This window comes from Pseudophryne corroboree, chromosome 7, assembly GCF_028390025.1.
Source record: "Pseudophryne corroboree isolate aPseCor3 chromosome 7, aPseCor3.hap2, whole genome shotgun sequence".
NCBI lineage: Eukaryota > Metazoa > Chordata > Amphibia > Anura > Myobatrachidae > Pseudophryne > Pseudophryne corroboree.
This window is the reverse complement of record NC_086450.1, coordinates 65,145,796-65,162,042: the sequence shown is the minus strand read 5'-3', so window position 1 is coordinate 65,162,042 and position 16,247 is coordinate 65,145,796. Positions and strand designations below refer to the sequence as shown.

The following is a 16,247-nucleotide window of genomic DNA, read 5'->3' as shown; positions in this document are numbered from 1 at the left end:
TATTCCGAAATACAGAATATTCGAAATACGGAAAGTGAGATAGTGAAACCTTTGTTTTCTGATTTCTCAATGTACACAAACTTTGTGTAATACACAAAGTTATTAAAATATTGGCTAAAATTACCATCAGGCTGTGTGTATAAGGTGTATATGAAACATAAATGCATTCTGTGCTTAGACTTAGGTCCCATCGCCATGATGATATCTCATTATGGTATGTAATTATTCCAAAATACAGAAAAATCCGATATCCAAAATACCTCTGGTCCCAAGCATTTTGGATAAGGGATACTCAACCGGTAGTTATAACCCTCTGCCATCTCGTTCTCTGAGTCTGAAGATATTTTTGTACCTAATTAAGGACAGAATAGAACATACTTTCTATTTCATCCATTTTCATCCCCAATCATGATTATTATTTTTTTAGGACCATAATTAATACTTTAAATTATAATAAAATATGATATTTATTTTTAAAACTAGATTCCTTTCTTTTTTTTTCCAGGAGTTTGAAGCTCTGGTGAACAGTTCTGGGGAACACGGCTTTGTGGTTTTCTCCTTAGGGTCGATGGTGTCTGAAATCCCAATGAACAAGGCTATGGATATAGCAGAGGCCCTAAGGTCCATTCCTCAAAAGGTAGGAATTTATTAAGGCACCAGACAACAAAATCTCTTCATTATCATGGAATATTAGTGATTATACTGTGGTGAATATTAGTGAATATAGACTAACAACACAGAGGAACTACATTTACTGTTCCATTACAGTCTACATCTAATGTCCATTATTGCTAGATTGAGTTCAGATGTATGTGTGGAAGGCATAGGCATTTCTTTCATGGGTGCAATTTGTGCAGTCCCACCATTCCCTGGGTCCAGTGGGGCCCACACTGCACCCATATTGAAGTCCCACGACGGGCGCTGAAAATCACTCCAAAAATGGCCTCCGCGCATGTGCAGTAGACAAAGTCTCCAGAACCATGGCGGGTGCCATCTTTCCAGAGACTTGCGCAAACGCAGAAGACTCCGGCACAGTGTCGGAGCCTACGGCGCCGTCGAGTGGCCCCTCCACTCGACGGCGCCGTAGGCCCACCCGGAGTCGGCACACGGGGCCCCTCCTCTCTTAAAATGCCCTGGTTGAAGGGGGAGATGTATCAAACCTTTGAGAGAGATGATTCAAACCTTTTTGAGTGAAATAAAATGGAGAAATTGCCCCCAGCAACTAATCAACTGCTAACTCATTTCATAGATTGTGCTAGACAAATGCCAGACGCTAATAGATTGCTTTGGGCTACTTCTCCATTTTATCCCTCCCCAAGGCTTGATACAGCTCCCCTTAAATGTACTTGTGGCATATACACTTGCGGAATTAGTCTCATGTATTTTTAAAAGCCAATCTGTTCATTGTAATTGCAACTGAAAAGCACTGCAAACTTAGGCCCTCATTCCGAGTTGTTCGCTCGCTAGCTGCTTTTAGCAGCAGTGCAAATACTAAGCCGCCGCCCTCTGGGAGTGTATCTTAGCTTAGCAGAAGTGCAAACGAAAGGATCGCAGCGCTGCTACCAAAAAAAATTGTGCAGTTTCAGAGTAGCTGCAGACCTACTCCTACCCTGTGATCACTTCAGACTATTTAGTTCCTGTTTTGACATTACAAACACACCTTGCGTTCGGCCAGTCTCTCCCCCGTTTCCCCAGCCACTCCTGCGTTTTTATCTGGCACGCCTGCGTTTTTACACACACTCCCCGAAAACGGTCAGTTACCTCCCAGAAACACCCACTTCCTGTCAATCACTCACCGATCAACAGAGCGACATAAAAGCGTCGCTAGACCTTGTGTGAAACTGCATCGGCATTTGTGAAAGTACGTCGCGTGTGTGCAGTGCGCATGCGCAGAAGTGCCGATTTTTAGCCTGATTGCTGCGCTGCGAACAACGGCAGCTAGCGATCAACTCGGAATGACCCCCTTAGTACGGATTTATGTGTAGGGATATTAAACACTTTAATGTTTGCTTATGTCAGTCTGACAAAGACAAATCTTGCATTAGCATAAGGTAAATCTGTCTCTGCAGTTCCTCATAAATACAGCCACTTTGCATGAATCAGCCCCTGTAAGTGCAGGCATGTAATGTAGTCACGCCAATGAAACATCCACAGCTGCTAACAAATGGTAATGGCATCTGTAATGAAAGTTAGGCTCCCTTGCTTGGGCAGTTTAAACTCCACAGTCCCAACAGCAGCAGTTGGTGAGTGAGTGCTTAGTGCTTGGAGTGCAACTTCCAGTGATGCAAAGCAATGTGGGAAACATTGACGCATTTCTATGACTTAGCATCAGTTTCCTCAGGAGGTGAGTAGCATCAGAAACTAACGCCAAGTTAGAGAAACGCGCCAAGGTTTGTGGACTCTGGCTGAAGCACAATGCAAGAAAGTATACGGAAAAAGTAGTGCAAGATCGATGAACCAAGCTGAGCAGATCACCGACAGAGGAGCAATGCAGGTGAGGTGTGGATGGACCCTAACAATGGTTTCTCAGTGTATGTGGGCAAAATCTTCATCATTGCTTATTGCCATGTTCATAACTAGCCCTGTAAGAATAGATTATACTATTTTACAGAATTGTAGACATACTGGGGGTTATTGAGGTTTATTAGCAAACCAAATAAACACACTAATGAGCAAAACCATGTGCACTGCAGGTGGGGCAGATGTAACAGGTGCAGAGAGTTAGATGTGGGTGGGTTATGATGTTTTTATGCATGAACATAATGGCTGCTTTATTTTTACACTGCAATTTATATTTCATTTTGAACACACCCCGCCCAAATCTAACTCTCTCTGCACATGTTACATCTGCCCCACCTGCAGTGCAACATGATTTTGCGCATTAGTGTGCTTTTTCGGTTTGCTAACAATCCTGAATAAGGCCCACTGTTTTTGTTGATGACATCAATGAACTGTGTAATGATTGATTTGTTTTAAATAAATAGTATGAAGAGGAAAATAACAATAATTTACATATAAATTAATGTATTCGGTATTAACAAGCTGGTGATCATGGAAACTACAGGAACTTCCCATCCGCCCCAGACTGCTGAGAAACACCCACTTTTGGGTGAAACTATTTCCTTTTGAAGGTCCGCAAGTCAGAACTGCCCAGCCAAACTTGGGACGGGTGCCATACTTAGTAATGTAGAAGGACAGGTAATTAATCACCATTACCCGTCTACGCTGACGTTATTCCATGCATTCCTTTTGAGCTCCCCATATAAAACCCAAATCCTGCACTATGTTAAGCAGCACAACATAGTCTAGCACTGTGGATGTATCTGATCTGGAGGGTTCTAGAGCCACACAGCCTCCTGTCACAATGAACGTGGATTTTAAATGCAACTAATTGAATACTTTCACAAAATTGGAGTAACAGCAAATTTAAGTTGTGATGAGGTGTGTACCGGGAAACATAATGGACAAGAGGAATACTATGGGCACGTGGTGTCTATGTAGTGGTAAACTGCTCACGCAATTGTTGTGTCTCCCCTCTCAGGTTATTTGGCGGTATACGGGACCAGCGCCTTCAAACCTGGGCAAAAACACTCACCTGGTCAAGTGGCTGCCACAGAATGATCTGCTCGGTAAGTATTCCTCTATACTACTTGGCTAGTGTGCTAAGGGATTGGATTAATGTAAATAACTAGGTACTGCCTGTGATGTTAGTGTATTAGAATTCTTAATATTTGAAGACACTCCCTTACTAATCTGTGTAAGCCTGAATTTTCATTGATGCTCCCTAGGACCAGGGGGATGCTGGGAAGTGGGTGGTACAGTGTGCAGTGTGCCTGGAGTTGGGGATGGAATAAAAAAAGCACAGCAGTGAACTCACATGTCTCTGTGTCCTGATGACTGGATTTACAAACATATGAACAAAACATGGTGTCAGAAGAAGTTTGACTTGGACTGCTAGTGCTCTCAGAGTGTGAAAGAATCTTGCAGAAGTCTGTGGCTGTGATACTCAGTGTCTGCAAAACCTGCTGTGTGCTCCTATCTTCAAACAGTGAGTAACCATGGATAAACTAGCTCCTCCAAAAGGCATGCTGATGTCTGGTAACTTGTCTGAAAACTGGAAAAGATTTAAGCAAAGGTTTAATATATATCTTGCTGCATGTGCAGCTGATGCAGAGGCTGACAAAACGAAGGCATCCATTTTCCTCCATGTGATAGGAGAGGATGTGCTGGACATTTATAATAGTTTTCAGTTTGATGAGGGGCAGAATATGGTGCTATCTTCTATAATGCAAAAGTTTGAAGATTACTTTGTGCCAAGGAAAAATGTGACATATGAAAGATATAAGTTTTTCACATGTGATCAGAAGTCTGTAGATGGATTTGATCAGTATGTTACAGAGCTGCAATCACTCAGTAAAACCTGTGAGTTTGGTGATTTAAAGGATTCACTGATTAGAGATCGTATTGTCTGTGGAATACCTGATAATGGACTCAGAGAGAGATTGCTGAGAGAGCAAGACCTAACACTAGAAAGGGCAGTGACTATGTGTAGATCTGCAGAAATAACTAGATTTCAAGCCGAAAAGTTACACAAGGAAGCTGATGTGCATGTAGTGCAGAAAACACAACCATGCAAACCTCCATTCTCAAGAATGAAGCAGTCTAAGCCACAGTATAATAAGGAAATGTGTAGTAGATGTGGACATGCTCACAATCCTAAAATGTGCCCTGCTTATGGTAAAACCTGCATGACATATGGTAGACTTAATCACTTTGCCAAATGCTGTAAAATTAAAAGTAAAACAACCAAAGTGCATGCTGTTAAACAAACAGAGGAATTCTTTGTGGATTGCATTGAACTTTGCAGTGCAGATAAGAAAGAATGGATTGTCCCTTTAACTGTGAACGAGATTGTCATTCCCTTTATGCTTGATACTGGCGCGCAGGTGAATTTAATATCTTTTCAAGACAATAAGACTTTTAGAGTAAAACCTAAAATTCACCCAGCCAAAGTGAAAGTTACAGGGTACACTGGGGAGGAAATTCCTGTGAAAGGTACATGCTTAGTGACACTGAAATATAAGGGACAACAGTTTAAAACATCTCTACTGATTGTGGATAAAAACGTGCAACAGATTCTAGAATTAAGTTCCTGTGAGAAACTAAGCTTGCTAAAGAAAGTTTTTATGGTGACATCACAAGTAGAAGATGACTGCAAATCGATGTTTACAGAATACAGAGACTTGTTTGAAGGTCTAGGTTGTTTGCCTGGAGAGCATAAAATAAATATAGACACGCAAGTTTCTTCAGTGATACACCCCTGTAGAAAAGTGCCGTTTGCGCTGAGAGAAAAACTGAAACAAGAGTTAAATCGCATGGAAGCCTTGGGTGTGATACAGAAAGTTGATGAGCCTACTGAATGGGTAAGCTCCTTAGTAATTGTTGAAAAGAAAAATGGACAACTCAGAATATGTCTAGACCCCAGAGATTTAAACAAAGCTATTAAACGAGAACATTTCAAACTACCAACCAGAGATGAAATCATGTCGCAATTTGCGGAAGCAAAATGGTTCAGTAAATTGGACGCATCTTCAGGATTCTGGCAAATGAAGCTAGATGAGGCCAGCTCAAAGCTTTGTACATTTAATACACCAGAAGGTCGATACAGATTTCTTCGACTACCATATGGAATATTGTCTGCTCCAGAAGTATATCACAAAAAGATACACATGATTTTTGAACATATTCCAGGTGTTGAAACAATGATGGATGACATTATTGTCTGGGGATCTACAAAGGAAGAACATGATTCTAGATTGAGACAATTAATGGAACTTGTCAAGAAAGTGAATCTAAAGCTAAACAAGGACAAATGCGAATTTGGCGTGAATACACTTACCTTTATGGGCGACGTGGTCTCGGATCAAGGTGTAAAACCAGACCCAAGGAAAATATCAGCCATAGTGAACATGGAACGTCCTAACAACAAAGACGACGTCAGAAGATTCCTAGGAATGATTACTTACTTAGGAAAGTTTATTTCTCAACTCTCTGAACGAACAGCCTCTCTTAGATGGTTGTTGGACAAGGATAACGAGTGGATGTGGTCACATGAACAAGAAGAAAGTTGGCAAAACTTGAAACAGATCATTGCAGAGCAACCAGTGCTAAAATTCTTTGATCCTGCGAAAAGAATAAGAATTTCAGCAGATGCTTCACAATTTGGCCTAGGCTCAGTGCTGTTACAAGAACATGAGGATACACGGCAACCAGTAATCTATGCATCAAGAGCACTGACAAGTGCTGAAACAAGGTATGCTCAGATAGAAAAAGAACTTCTAGCGATCACATATGCATGTGAGCGATTTCATCAGTTTGTGTATGGTCAAAAATTTACAGTGGAAACTGACCACAAGCCATTGATAGCTATCATGACTAAATCATTACATGACTGTCCCATGAGAATTCAACGAATGCTTATCAGACTACAGAAATATGATGTACACTTGCTGTACTGTCCCGGCAAATACATGTACATTGCTGATACACTTTCTCGTGCTGTGGACAAAAGTGAAGGTTCCAAAAGTCTGATGGATGAAGAGATAGAAGCCTATGTTAATTTGATCGTAGCTTCTCTACCAGTGTCTCTTGCAAGACAAGAACAGATTAGGAAAGAAACTGAGACAGATGACACAGTGAAAGTGTTGAAAGATATCATTTTGAAAGGTTGTCCAGCAGAAAAACATGGGTGCCCGCTGTCTATCCATGATTATTGGATGTACCACAGTGACCTTACAGTTGTCGATGGTATTATTTACAAAGGCAATAGGTTTGTCATACCTGCACGACTAAGAAAAACTATGCTGTGCAAGATACATGAAGGCCGCTTAGGAGAAGAAAAATGTAAGCGGAGAGCGCGTGAAGTTATGTATTGGCCAAGAATGAACCAAGACATAGCACAGACTATAGCTACATGTGAATTATGTCTTACGTATAGACCGAAACAACAAGTCGAGCCACTGAGTCCTCACGCAGTGCCAGAGAGACCGTACCAGAAAGTTGGCGCAGATTTGTTTGATTGTAATGGGAAAACGTACATTGTCGTTGCTGATTATTACTCTAACTACCCTGAGGTGAAGACACTACATACAACTACTAGTAAAGCCGTAATCAATTGCATGAAGTCAATCTTTGCAAGGCATGGTGTTCCTATGGAAGTTTTCACTGACAATGGTCCTCAGTTTTCCAGTGCTGAATTTAGACAATTTGCTGATGAGTGGGAATTTGTCCATACTACATCAAGTCCCCACTATCCACGCTCAAATGGGTTGGTGGAAAGTTCAGTAAAAACTGTAAAGAGTCTCATGATAAAAACTCAAGAAGGTAAAGAAGATTTCTACAAAAGTCTTTTAATCTACCGCAGTACACCTTTACAGAATGGACTTTCTCCTGCACAAATGCTGATGGGAAGGAGGATTAGAGCAAATCTCCCGATACATGATGAACTGCTTAATACACATAACTCAGCGTTGGTCAGACTGGGTAAGGAACGTCAACAGGCGAAACAGAAACTGTTCCATGACAGGCGAGCAAAAAGTTTATCTGATCTAAAATCGGGTGACCAAGTCCGTCTCAGAGATCACGAGAAAGGTATTTGGGTGCAGAAAGGTATTGTGCAAGCACAAGTAGCACCAAGATCTTATACTATACGTACAGAGCGTGGAACGGAAGTAAAAAGAAATCGGGTGGATTTAAGATCTCAACCTAACCATAATGAAGACAACATGACTGAAGGATACCCTTCATCTGACATGTATGATGATCCTGATAATGGTGAACAAACCACGATTCTAGAAAGGTCCAACATGGTAGATGAAACACAGACTGTGAACGAAAGACCCAAAAGGGAAATACGCAGACCTGAGAGACTCATTGAAACGTGTTAGATGATGTTCTTAATATGACGTTGTTAATTGTTACATTGAAGCGTACAGGGTTTATCTTTAAAGAAAAGAGGATGTGATGTTAGTGTATTAGAATGCTTAATATTTGTAGACACTCCCTTAAGGTGGGTACACACTATTAGATATATCTGCAGATCAATTGATCTGCAGATATATCTATGTACGGATCGGGCAGTGTGCTGTGCATACACACAGCCCGATCCGTCGGGGGACTGACGTCATGAACTGGGCGGGCGGGCGCTCGCGCCCACCCAGTTCACCTGTCAATCACCGCCGGCCGCCGCAGCATGTGTACGGGCGGTCGTCCACACACAGCGACGGGCCAATATATCGTTAGATATATTGGCTGTCGGCTGTGCTGCGCGGCCGACGCGATACGTCTGTGAACGACGGAGTTCACAGACGTATCGCCCGTACACACTGGCCGACGGTCCCGCGATGTATCGGCCGTTCAAGAGAACGGCCGATACATCGACCAGTGTGTACGGGCCTTTACTAATCTGTGTAAGCCTGAATCTTCAGTGATGGTCCCTAGGACCAGGGGGATGCTGGGAAGTGGGTGGTACAGTGTGCAGTGTGCCTGGAGTTGGGGATGGAATAAAAAAGCACAGCAGTGAACTCACATGTCTCTGTGTCCTGATGGATTTACAAACATATGAACAAAACACTGCCCCTAATTGGCAATGATCTGTGTGCAAGGATTCGGTTACCTTCTGATTCTGTAAAAATAAAAAAAATACAACTTTTTAGAAAACGGAATACTTTGTGGCATGCAATACAGTGCATGTTAGCAGGATGTTATCTTGTTCCAATATTTTTCATTTCCAAAGCAGGAGATTCAAACCTAATGTATAACTTTTTTTTTGTATCTCACCAGCTCACCCAAAAGCCCGAGCCTTCATCACTCATGCGGGCTCCCATGGCATCTATGAGGGTATTTGTAATGCTGTGCCCATGGTTATGTTGCCCCTGTTTGGCGATCAAATGGATAATGCTAAGCGGATGGAATCCCGAGGAGCTGGCATAACACTTAATGTCTTGGACATGACACCGGAAGATCTCAGCAACGCTCTGGACTCTGTGATAAACATTCCCAGGTAATTATAAAACAACAATATTATGAATAAGTTAGAGGGACACAAATGACTGCGCAGCTAGGGGTGTGGCCACTACGAGGCCTGGCGGTAATGGCGGACAGCCCTACCAACACCTCTGCTCTGCCCTTCTGACTGTTAGTGGGAGCCGGCATATGTACAATGAAGCCCAGTTTTGGCTTCACTGACCATGTACTCTTCTAAGTACATATGTGTCCTTGCTGGCCGTTGCTGCGAGTGGGTCGCACCTGTGGCCACATCACGATTGTGATTTGCTGCATCTACGTGCAACCTGTATGCAGGAGCGTACACCCCCATGCAATCCTTTAGACCATGGATACGTGCGCAGTACAAGCACGCGCCCAAGAACACACTAGTCGCAGAAAATGCGCGACGCTAGCGGCAGAGATGAGCTAGGACTTATCTGTATGTGCAGTAAATAACAAAACCTGCAGACAGAATAGAGGGGCATTGGGAGAGCATGTAGGGCCGTCTTTATAGCATTGTAGGCCCTGGGCAAAGCAATGCACTTGGGGCCCTACACCCATTAACGGGAACCAATTAAAAAAACATTGGGGTCCTACACTGTCTCTCTACATGCTAGCATACAGTGAATGGCTGTCAACACTGTGATTGGTGGATAGCTCCAGCCGTCCACCAATCAGCATGCCGACAGCCATTCCCTGTCTGTCTGCATTCTGAGAGGCAGGTAGAGAATGCGTGACCACCACTCACCCCTGCTCGAAGACCCCTACAATTGTGGGGCCTTGGGCAACTACCCAGTGTGCCTAAACATTAAGATGGCCCTGGTACCATGTCCTCAATTTTCAACTGAAGTCAGATTGTGATTAGGCATACAGTATTAAGTCACTCATTCTCATCAGAGCTTGTTCTGTTTAATCTCATTTACATCATCTCTAGGTGAGTAATACACAGACTCAATAGTAACCCTGAGTTCTATGTGATTTTTCATTAGCTACAAGGAGAACATTCAGCGCCTCTCTGCTCTACACCTGGACAGACCAATCCACCCCCTGGACCTCGCTGTGCACTGGGTGGAGTTTGTCATGAGGCATAAAGGTGCCCCTCACCTGCGCCCGGCTGCCCACGATTTGAATTGGATTCAGTATCACTCCATAGACGTCTTTGGCTTCCTACTCGCCGTGTTGATCACCACACTCTTTATCAGTATTAAATGCTGCTCCTTCACCTACAGATGCTGCTGTGGCAGAAAATCCAGACAGAAGTCCAAATCCAAAAAAGAATAGAGCAAGATTATTTAGAGTGATAACATATGTCGCCTGTAACTTCAGTCCACGATACCCTGTAATCTGGCCCATGATAAGGAGCAAAAACACTGAATTCTAGTACTTTAAGGGGAACTCCACCTTCACCAAATTTCTATTGTCCAAAAATATTTTATTAACACCCTTGGATAAAACAACACATGTGCTCAGTTCTGTACATTGGTCGCAATTGTATCTACCCAGCAAGTCTGTGTCATAACTATTGTCAATTATCTGTTAAGGGCAACAATATGCAATAAATCTGCCTGGAAGTTAAAAATCACTGCTGGTGAAGATCCAATTGATTTTATTTTGTGCCATAAGTCCCTTAAGTACCCTTTTTTTATATCACCTCAATATTCGCAATTAAATCATTGATTAGACAGCAGAATGCATATTCACCTAAAAATGTTCTTTTACCTATCACGTCTGGTGTTGCATGTAATAATATTTATTTATTAACAGTTTATTATATAGTGCAGTAAATACAGTGGGGATGTCATTGAATAGGAAAGTTTATGTGGGTGGTTCTGGTATTTGATAGGCTTGTCTGAAGAGGTGGGTTATCAGGGAACACTTGAAAGTTTGGAGACTAGAGGTGAGTCTTATTGTGCATGGGAGGGCATTCCACAGAGTGGGTGCAGCCCGGAAAAAGTCCTGTAATTTTGAGTGGGAGCGAGTAAAGCGTATGGATGAGAGACGCAGATCTTGTGCAGAGCGGAGAGGTCAGGGAGGGAGATATTGTGAGATGAGCGAAGAGATGTTGGTGTAGTATGGTTAATAGCCTTGTATGTAAGTAAAAGTATCTTATATTGAATATGGTAAAATACCGGTAACCAGTGGAGGGACTGACAGAGTGGATCCACAGACGATGAACTTCTAGCGAGGAATATCAGACTTGCAGTTACATTCATAATGCTTTCAATCCTCAGCCTAACATAAAATAAAATACAAAAAACCCCCACAGAAAATCAGTGTTTTTGAAAAACGGTGATTGATAAATGAACCCCAAAGTCCTTCCTTGATATTCCCCTTCTCTATTTGTGAAATTAAATGGAGAATCTGCTCTTTAATGCTGTGGACAGGGTAATAGATTCAATTGAACATAATTACTTTGTAGTAGATTTACTGAAGCTTCTAAGAAAATGGAAGTGGTTGTGTTGCCCATAGCAACCAATCATATTCTTGCTATTATTTCTTTACTGCATCCATTGTCGGACTGGGGCATGTAGGGCCCACTGGGGGAATGCAGTGGTAGGGGCCCATGTTAGGGGTGTGGCCAGTCTGCAGAGAGGGTGTGGCCTGCCACCTCATTGGTTTGACAACGTCTGGGCCCCTTCATAAATATATCCAGTAAATTCAGCTGCTGCATGCATGATAATGTACCAGATTAATAACAGATTTATAACAGCAATGCACTGTAGAAAATACACCATAGTCCAGTATAAAGTAACATATGTATAATTCAAATGTACAGTCTGGAACCTGGGGGGTCATTCCGAGTTGTTCGCTCGTTGCCGATTTTCGCTATACTGCGATTAGTCGCTTACTGCGCATGCGCAAGGTTTGCAGAGCGCATGCGCTCAGTTATTTTACACAAAAGTTATGTATTTTACTCACGGCATAACGAAGCTTTTTCATCGCTGTGTTGATCGTAGTGTGATTGACAGGAAGTGGGTGTTTCTGGGCGGAAACTGGCCGTTTTACGGGAGTGTGCGGAAAAACGCAGGCGTTCGAGTTGCAAAACGCAGGAGTGGCTGGAGAAACGGGGGAGTGGTTGGGCAAACGCTGGGTGTGTTTTAGAGATGAGCGGGTTCGGTTCCTCGGAATCCGAACCCGCCCGAACTTCAGGTTTTTTTACACGGGGCCGAGCGACTCGGATCTTCCCGCCTTGCTCGGTTAACCCGAGCGCGCCCGAACGTCATCATCCCGCTGTCGGATTCTCGCGAGGCTCGTATTCTATCGCGAGACTCGGATTCTATATAAGGAGCCGCGCGTCGCCGCCATTTTCACACGTGCATTGAGATTGATAGGGAGAGGACGTGGCTGGCGTCCTCTCCGTTTAGACTAGAGTACTAGAGAGAGACACAAATTTTGGGGAGCATATTATTAGGAGGAGTACTACTTGCTGCTGATAGTGTGACCAGTGACCACCAGTTTAATTAATCCGTTCTCTGCCTGAAAAAAAACGATACACAGTGTGACACAGTCACATACCATATCTGTGCTCAGCCCAGTGTGCTGCATCATATGTAATACTGTATATCATTATCTGACTGTGCTGAGTGCTCACTGCTCACACAGCTTAATTGTGGGGGAGACTGGGGAGCAGTTATAGCAGGAGTACATATTTTAAGTACAGTGCACACTTTTGCTGCCAGAGTGCCACTGCCAGTGTGACTGACCAGTGACCACTGACCACCAGTATTGTGATTGTCTGCTGACCACCAGTATATTGTGATTGTCTGCCTGAAAAAGTTAAACACTCGTCGTGTGGTGTTTTTATAAACGCATTCTGCAGACAGTGTACAGCAGGTCCGTCATTACATAATATATACCTGTCCGGCTGCAGTACTAGTGTGATATATATATATATTTTAATTTTATCTCATTATCATCCAGTCTATATTAGCAGCAGACACAGTACGGTAGTCCACGGCTGTAGCTACCTCTGTGTCGGCAGTCGCTCGTCCATCCATAATTGTATACCACCTACCCGTGGTTTTTTTTTTTTTCTATCTTCTTGATACTAGTAGCTTACTTTAGGAGTCTGCAGTGCTGAGTCTGACAGACAGTGTCCAGCAGGTCCGTCATTACATAATATATACCTGTCCGGCTGCAGTACTAGTGTGATATATATATATTTTAATTTTATCTCATTATCATCCAGTCTATATTAACAGCAGACACAGTACGGTAGTCCACGGCTGTAGCTACCTCTGTGTCGGCAGTCGCTTGTCCATCCATAATTGTATACCACCTACCCGTGGTTTTTTTTTTTTTCTATCTTCTTGATACTAGTAGCTTACTTTAGGAGTCTGCAGTGCTGACAGACAGTGTCCAGCAGGTCCGTCATTACATAATATATACCTGTCCGGCTGCAGTACTAGTGTGATATATATATATATTTTAATTTTATCTCATTATCATCCAGTCTATATTAGCAGCAGACACAGTACGGTAGTCCACGGCTGTAGCTACCTCTGTGTCGGCAGTCGCTCGTCCATCCATAATTGTATACCACCTACCCGTGGTTTTTTTTTTTTTCTATCTTCTTGATACTAGTAGCTTACTTTAGGAGTCTGCAGTGCTGAGTCTGACAGACAGTGTCCAGCAGGTCCGTCATTACATAATATATACCTGTCCGGCTGCAGTACTAGTGTGATATATATATATATTTTAATTTTATCTCATTATCATCCAGTCTATATTAGCAGCAGACACAGTACGGTAGTCCACGGCTGTAGCTACCTCTGTGTCGGCAGTCGCTTGTCCATCCATAATTGTATACCACCTACCCGTGGTTTTTTTTTTTTCTATCTTCTTGATACTAGTAGCTTACTTTAGGAGTCTGCAGTGCTGACAGACAGTGTCCAGCAGGTCCGTCATTACATAATATATACCTGTCCGGCTGCAGTACTAGTGTGATATATATATATATTTTAATTTTATCTCATTATCATCCAGTCTATATTAGCAGCAGACACAGTACGGTAGTCCACGGCTGTAGCTACCTCTGTGTCGGCAGTCGCTCGTCCATCCATAATTGTATACCACCTACCCGTGGTTTTTTTTTTCTATCTTCTTGATACTAGTAGCTTACTTTAGGAGTCTGCATTGCTGACAGACAGTGTCCAGCAGGTCCGTCATTACATAATATATACCTGTCCGGCTGCAGTACTAGTGTGATATATATATATATATTTTAATTTTATCTCATTATCATCCAGTCTATATTAGCAGCAGACACAGTACGGTAGTCCACGGCTGTAGCTACCTCTGTGTCGGCAGTCGCTCGTCCATCCATAATTGTATACCACCTACCCGTGGTTTTTTTTTTTTCTATCTTCTTGATACTAGTAGCTTACTTTAGGAGTCTGCAGTGCTGAGTCTGACAGACAGTGTCCAGCAGGTCTGTCATTACATAATATATACCTGTCCGGCTGCAGTACTAGTGTGATATATATATATATATATATTTTAATTTTATCTCATTATCATCCAGTCTATATTAGCAGCAGACACAGTACGGTAGTCCACGGCTGTAGCTACCTCTGTGTCGGCAGTCGCTCGTCCATCCATAATTGTATACCACCTACCCGTGGTTTTTTTTCTTCTATCTTCTTGATACTAGTAGCTTACTTTAGGAGTCTGCAGTGCTGACAGACAGTGTCCAGCAGGTCCGTCATTACATAATATATACCTGTCCGGCTGCAGTACTAGTGTGATATATATATATATTTTAATTTTATCTCATTATCATCCAGTCTATATTAGCAGCAGACACAGTACGGTAGTCCATGGCTGTAGCTACCTCTGTGTCGGCAGTCGCTCGTCATCCATAAGTATACTAGTATCCATCCATCTCCATTGTTTACCTGAGGTGCCTTTTAGTTGTGCCTATTAAAATATGGAGAACAAAAATGTTGAGGCTCCAAAAATAGGGAAAGATCAAGATCGACTTCCACCTCGTGCTGAAGCTGCTGCCACTAGTCATGGCCGAGACGATGAAATGCCAGCAACGTCGTCTGCCAAGGCCGATGCCCAATGTCATAGTACAGAGCATGTAAAATCCAAAACACCAAATATCAGTAAAAAAAGGACTAAAAAATCTAAAATAAAATTGTCGGAGGAGAAGCGTAAACTTGCCAATATGCCATTTACCACACGGAGTGGCAAGGAACGGCTGAGGCCCTGGCCTATGTTCATGGCTAGTGGTTCAGCTTCACATGAGGATGGAAGCACTCAGCCTCTCGCTAGAAAAATGAAAAGACTCAAGCTGGCAAAAGCACAGCAAAGAACTGTGCTTTCTTCGAAATCCCAAATCCACAAGGAGAGTCCAATTGTGTCGGTTGCGATGCCTGACCTTCCCAACACTGGACGTGAAGAGCATGCGCCTTCCACCATTTGCACGCCCCCTGCAAGTGCTGGAAGGAGCACCCGCAGTCCAGTTCCTGATAGTCAGATTGAAGATGTCAGTGTTGAAGTACACCAGGATGAGGAGGATATGGGTGTTGCTGGCGCTGGGGAGGAAATTGACAAGGAGGATTCTGATGGTGAGGTGGTTTGTTTAAGTCAGGCACCCGGGGAGACACCTGTTGTCCGTGGGAGGAATATGGCCATTGACATGCCTGGTGAAAATACCAAAAAAATCAGCTCTTCAGTGTGGAAGTATTTCAACAGAAATGCGGACAACATTTGTCAAGCCGTGTGTTGCCTTTGTCAAGCTGTAATAAGTAGGGGTAAGGACGTTAACCACCTCGGAACATCCTCCCTTATACGTCACCTGCAGCGCATTCATAATAAGTCAGTGACAAGTTCAAAAACTTTGGGCGACAGCGGAAGCAGTCCACTGACCAGTAAATCCCTTCCTCTTGTAACCAAGCTCACGCAAACCACCCCACCAACTCCCTCAGTGTCAATTTCCTCCTTCCCCAGGAATGCCAATAGTCCTGCAGGCCATGTCACTGGCAATTCTGACGAGTCCTCTCCTGCCTGGGATTCCTCCGATGCATCCTTGCGTGTAACGCCTACTGCTGCTGGCGCTGCTGTTGTTGCTGCTGGGAGTCGATGGTCATCCCAGAGGGGAAGTCGTAAGCCCACTTTTACTACTTCCACCAAGCAATTGACTGTCCAACAGTCCTTTGCGAGGAAGATGAAATATCACAGCAGTCATCCTGCTG

General features: G+C 43.2%; 1 protein-coding gene across 8 annotated transcripts in view; it reads left to right on the top strand.

Annotated features, from left to right (window-relative positions):
* LOC134944574 (UDP-glucuronosyltransferase 1-2-like) overlaps positions 1–10,627 on the top strand; it is a 181,963-nt gene extending 171,336 nt beyond the window's left edge. For all 8 annotated transcript variants that reach the window (XM_063933244.1, XM_063933250.1, XM_063933248.1 and 5 more), the window contains exons 2-5: positions 506–637; positions 3,542–3,629; positions 8,842–9,061; positions 10,035–10,627. In XM_063933244.1, the coding sequence (XP_063789314.1) occupies positions 506–637; positions 3,542–3,629; positions 8,842–9,061; positions 10,035–10,326 (732 nt within the window). In that variant the 3' untranslated portion in view covers positions 10,327–10,627. The remainder of the gene's footprint in view (positions 1–505; positions 638–3,541; positions 3,630–8,841; positions 9,062–10,034) is intronic.
* The last annotated feature ends 5,620 nt before the right edge of the window (positions 10,628–16,247 follow it).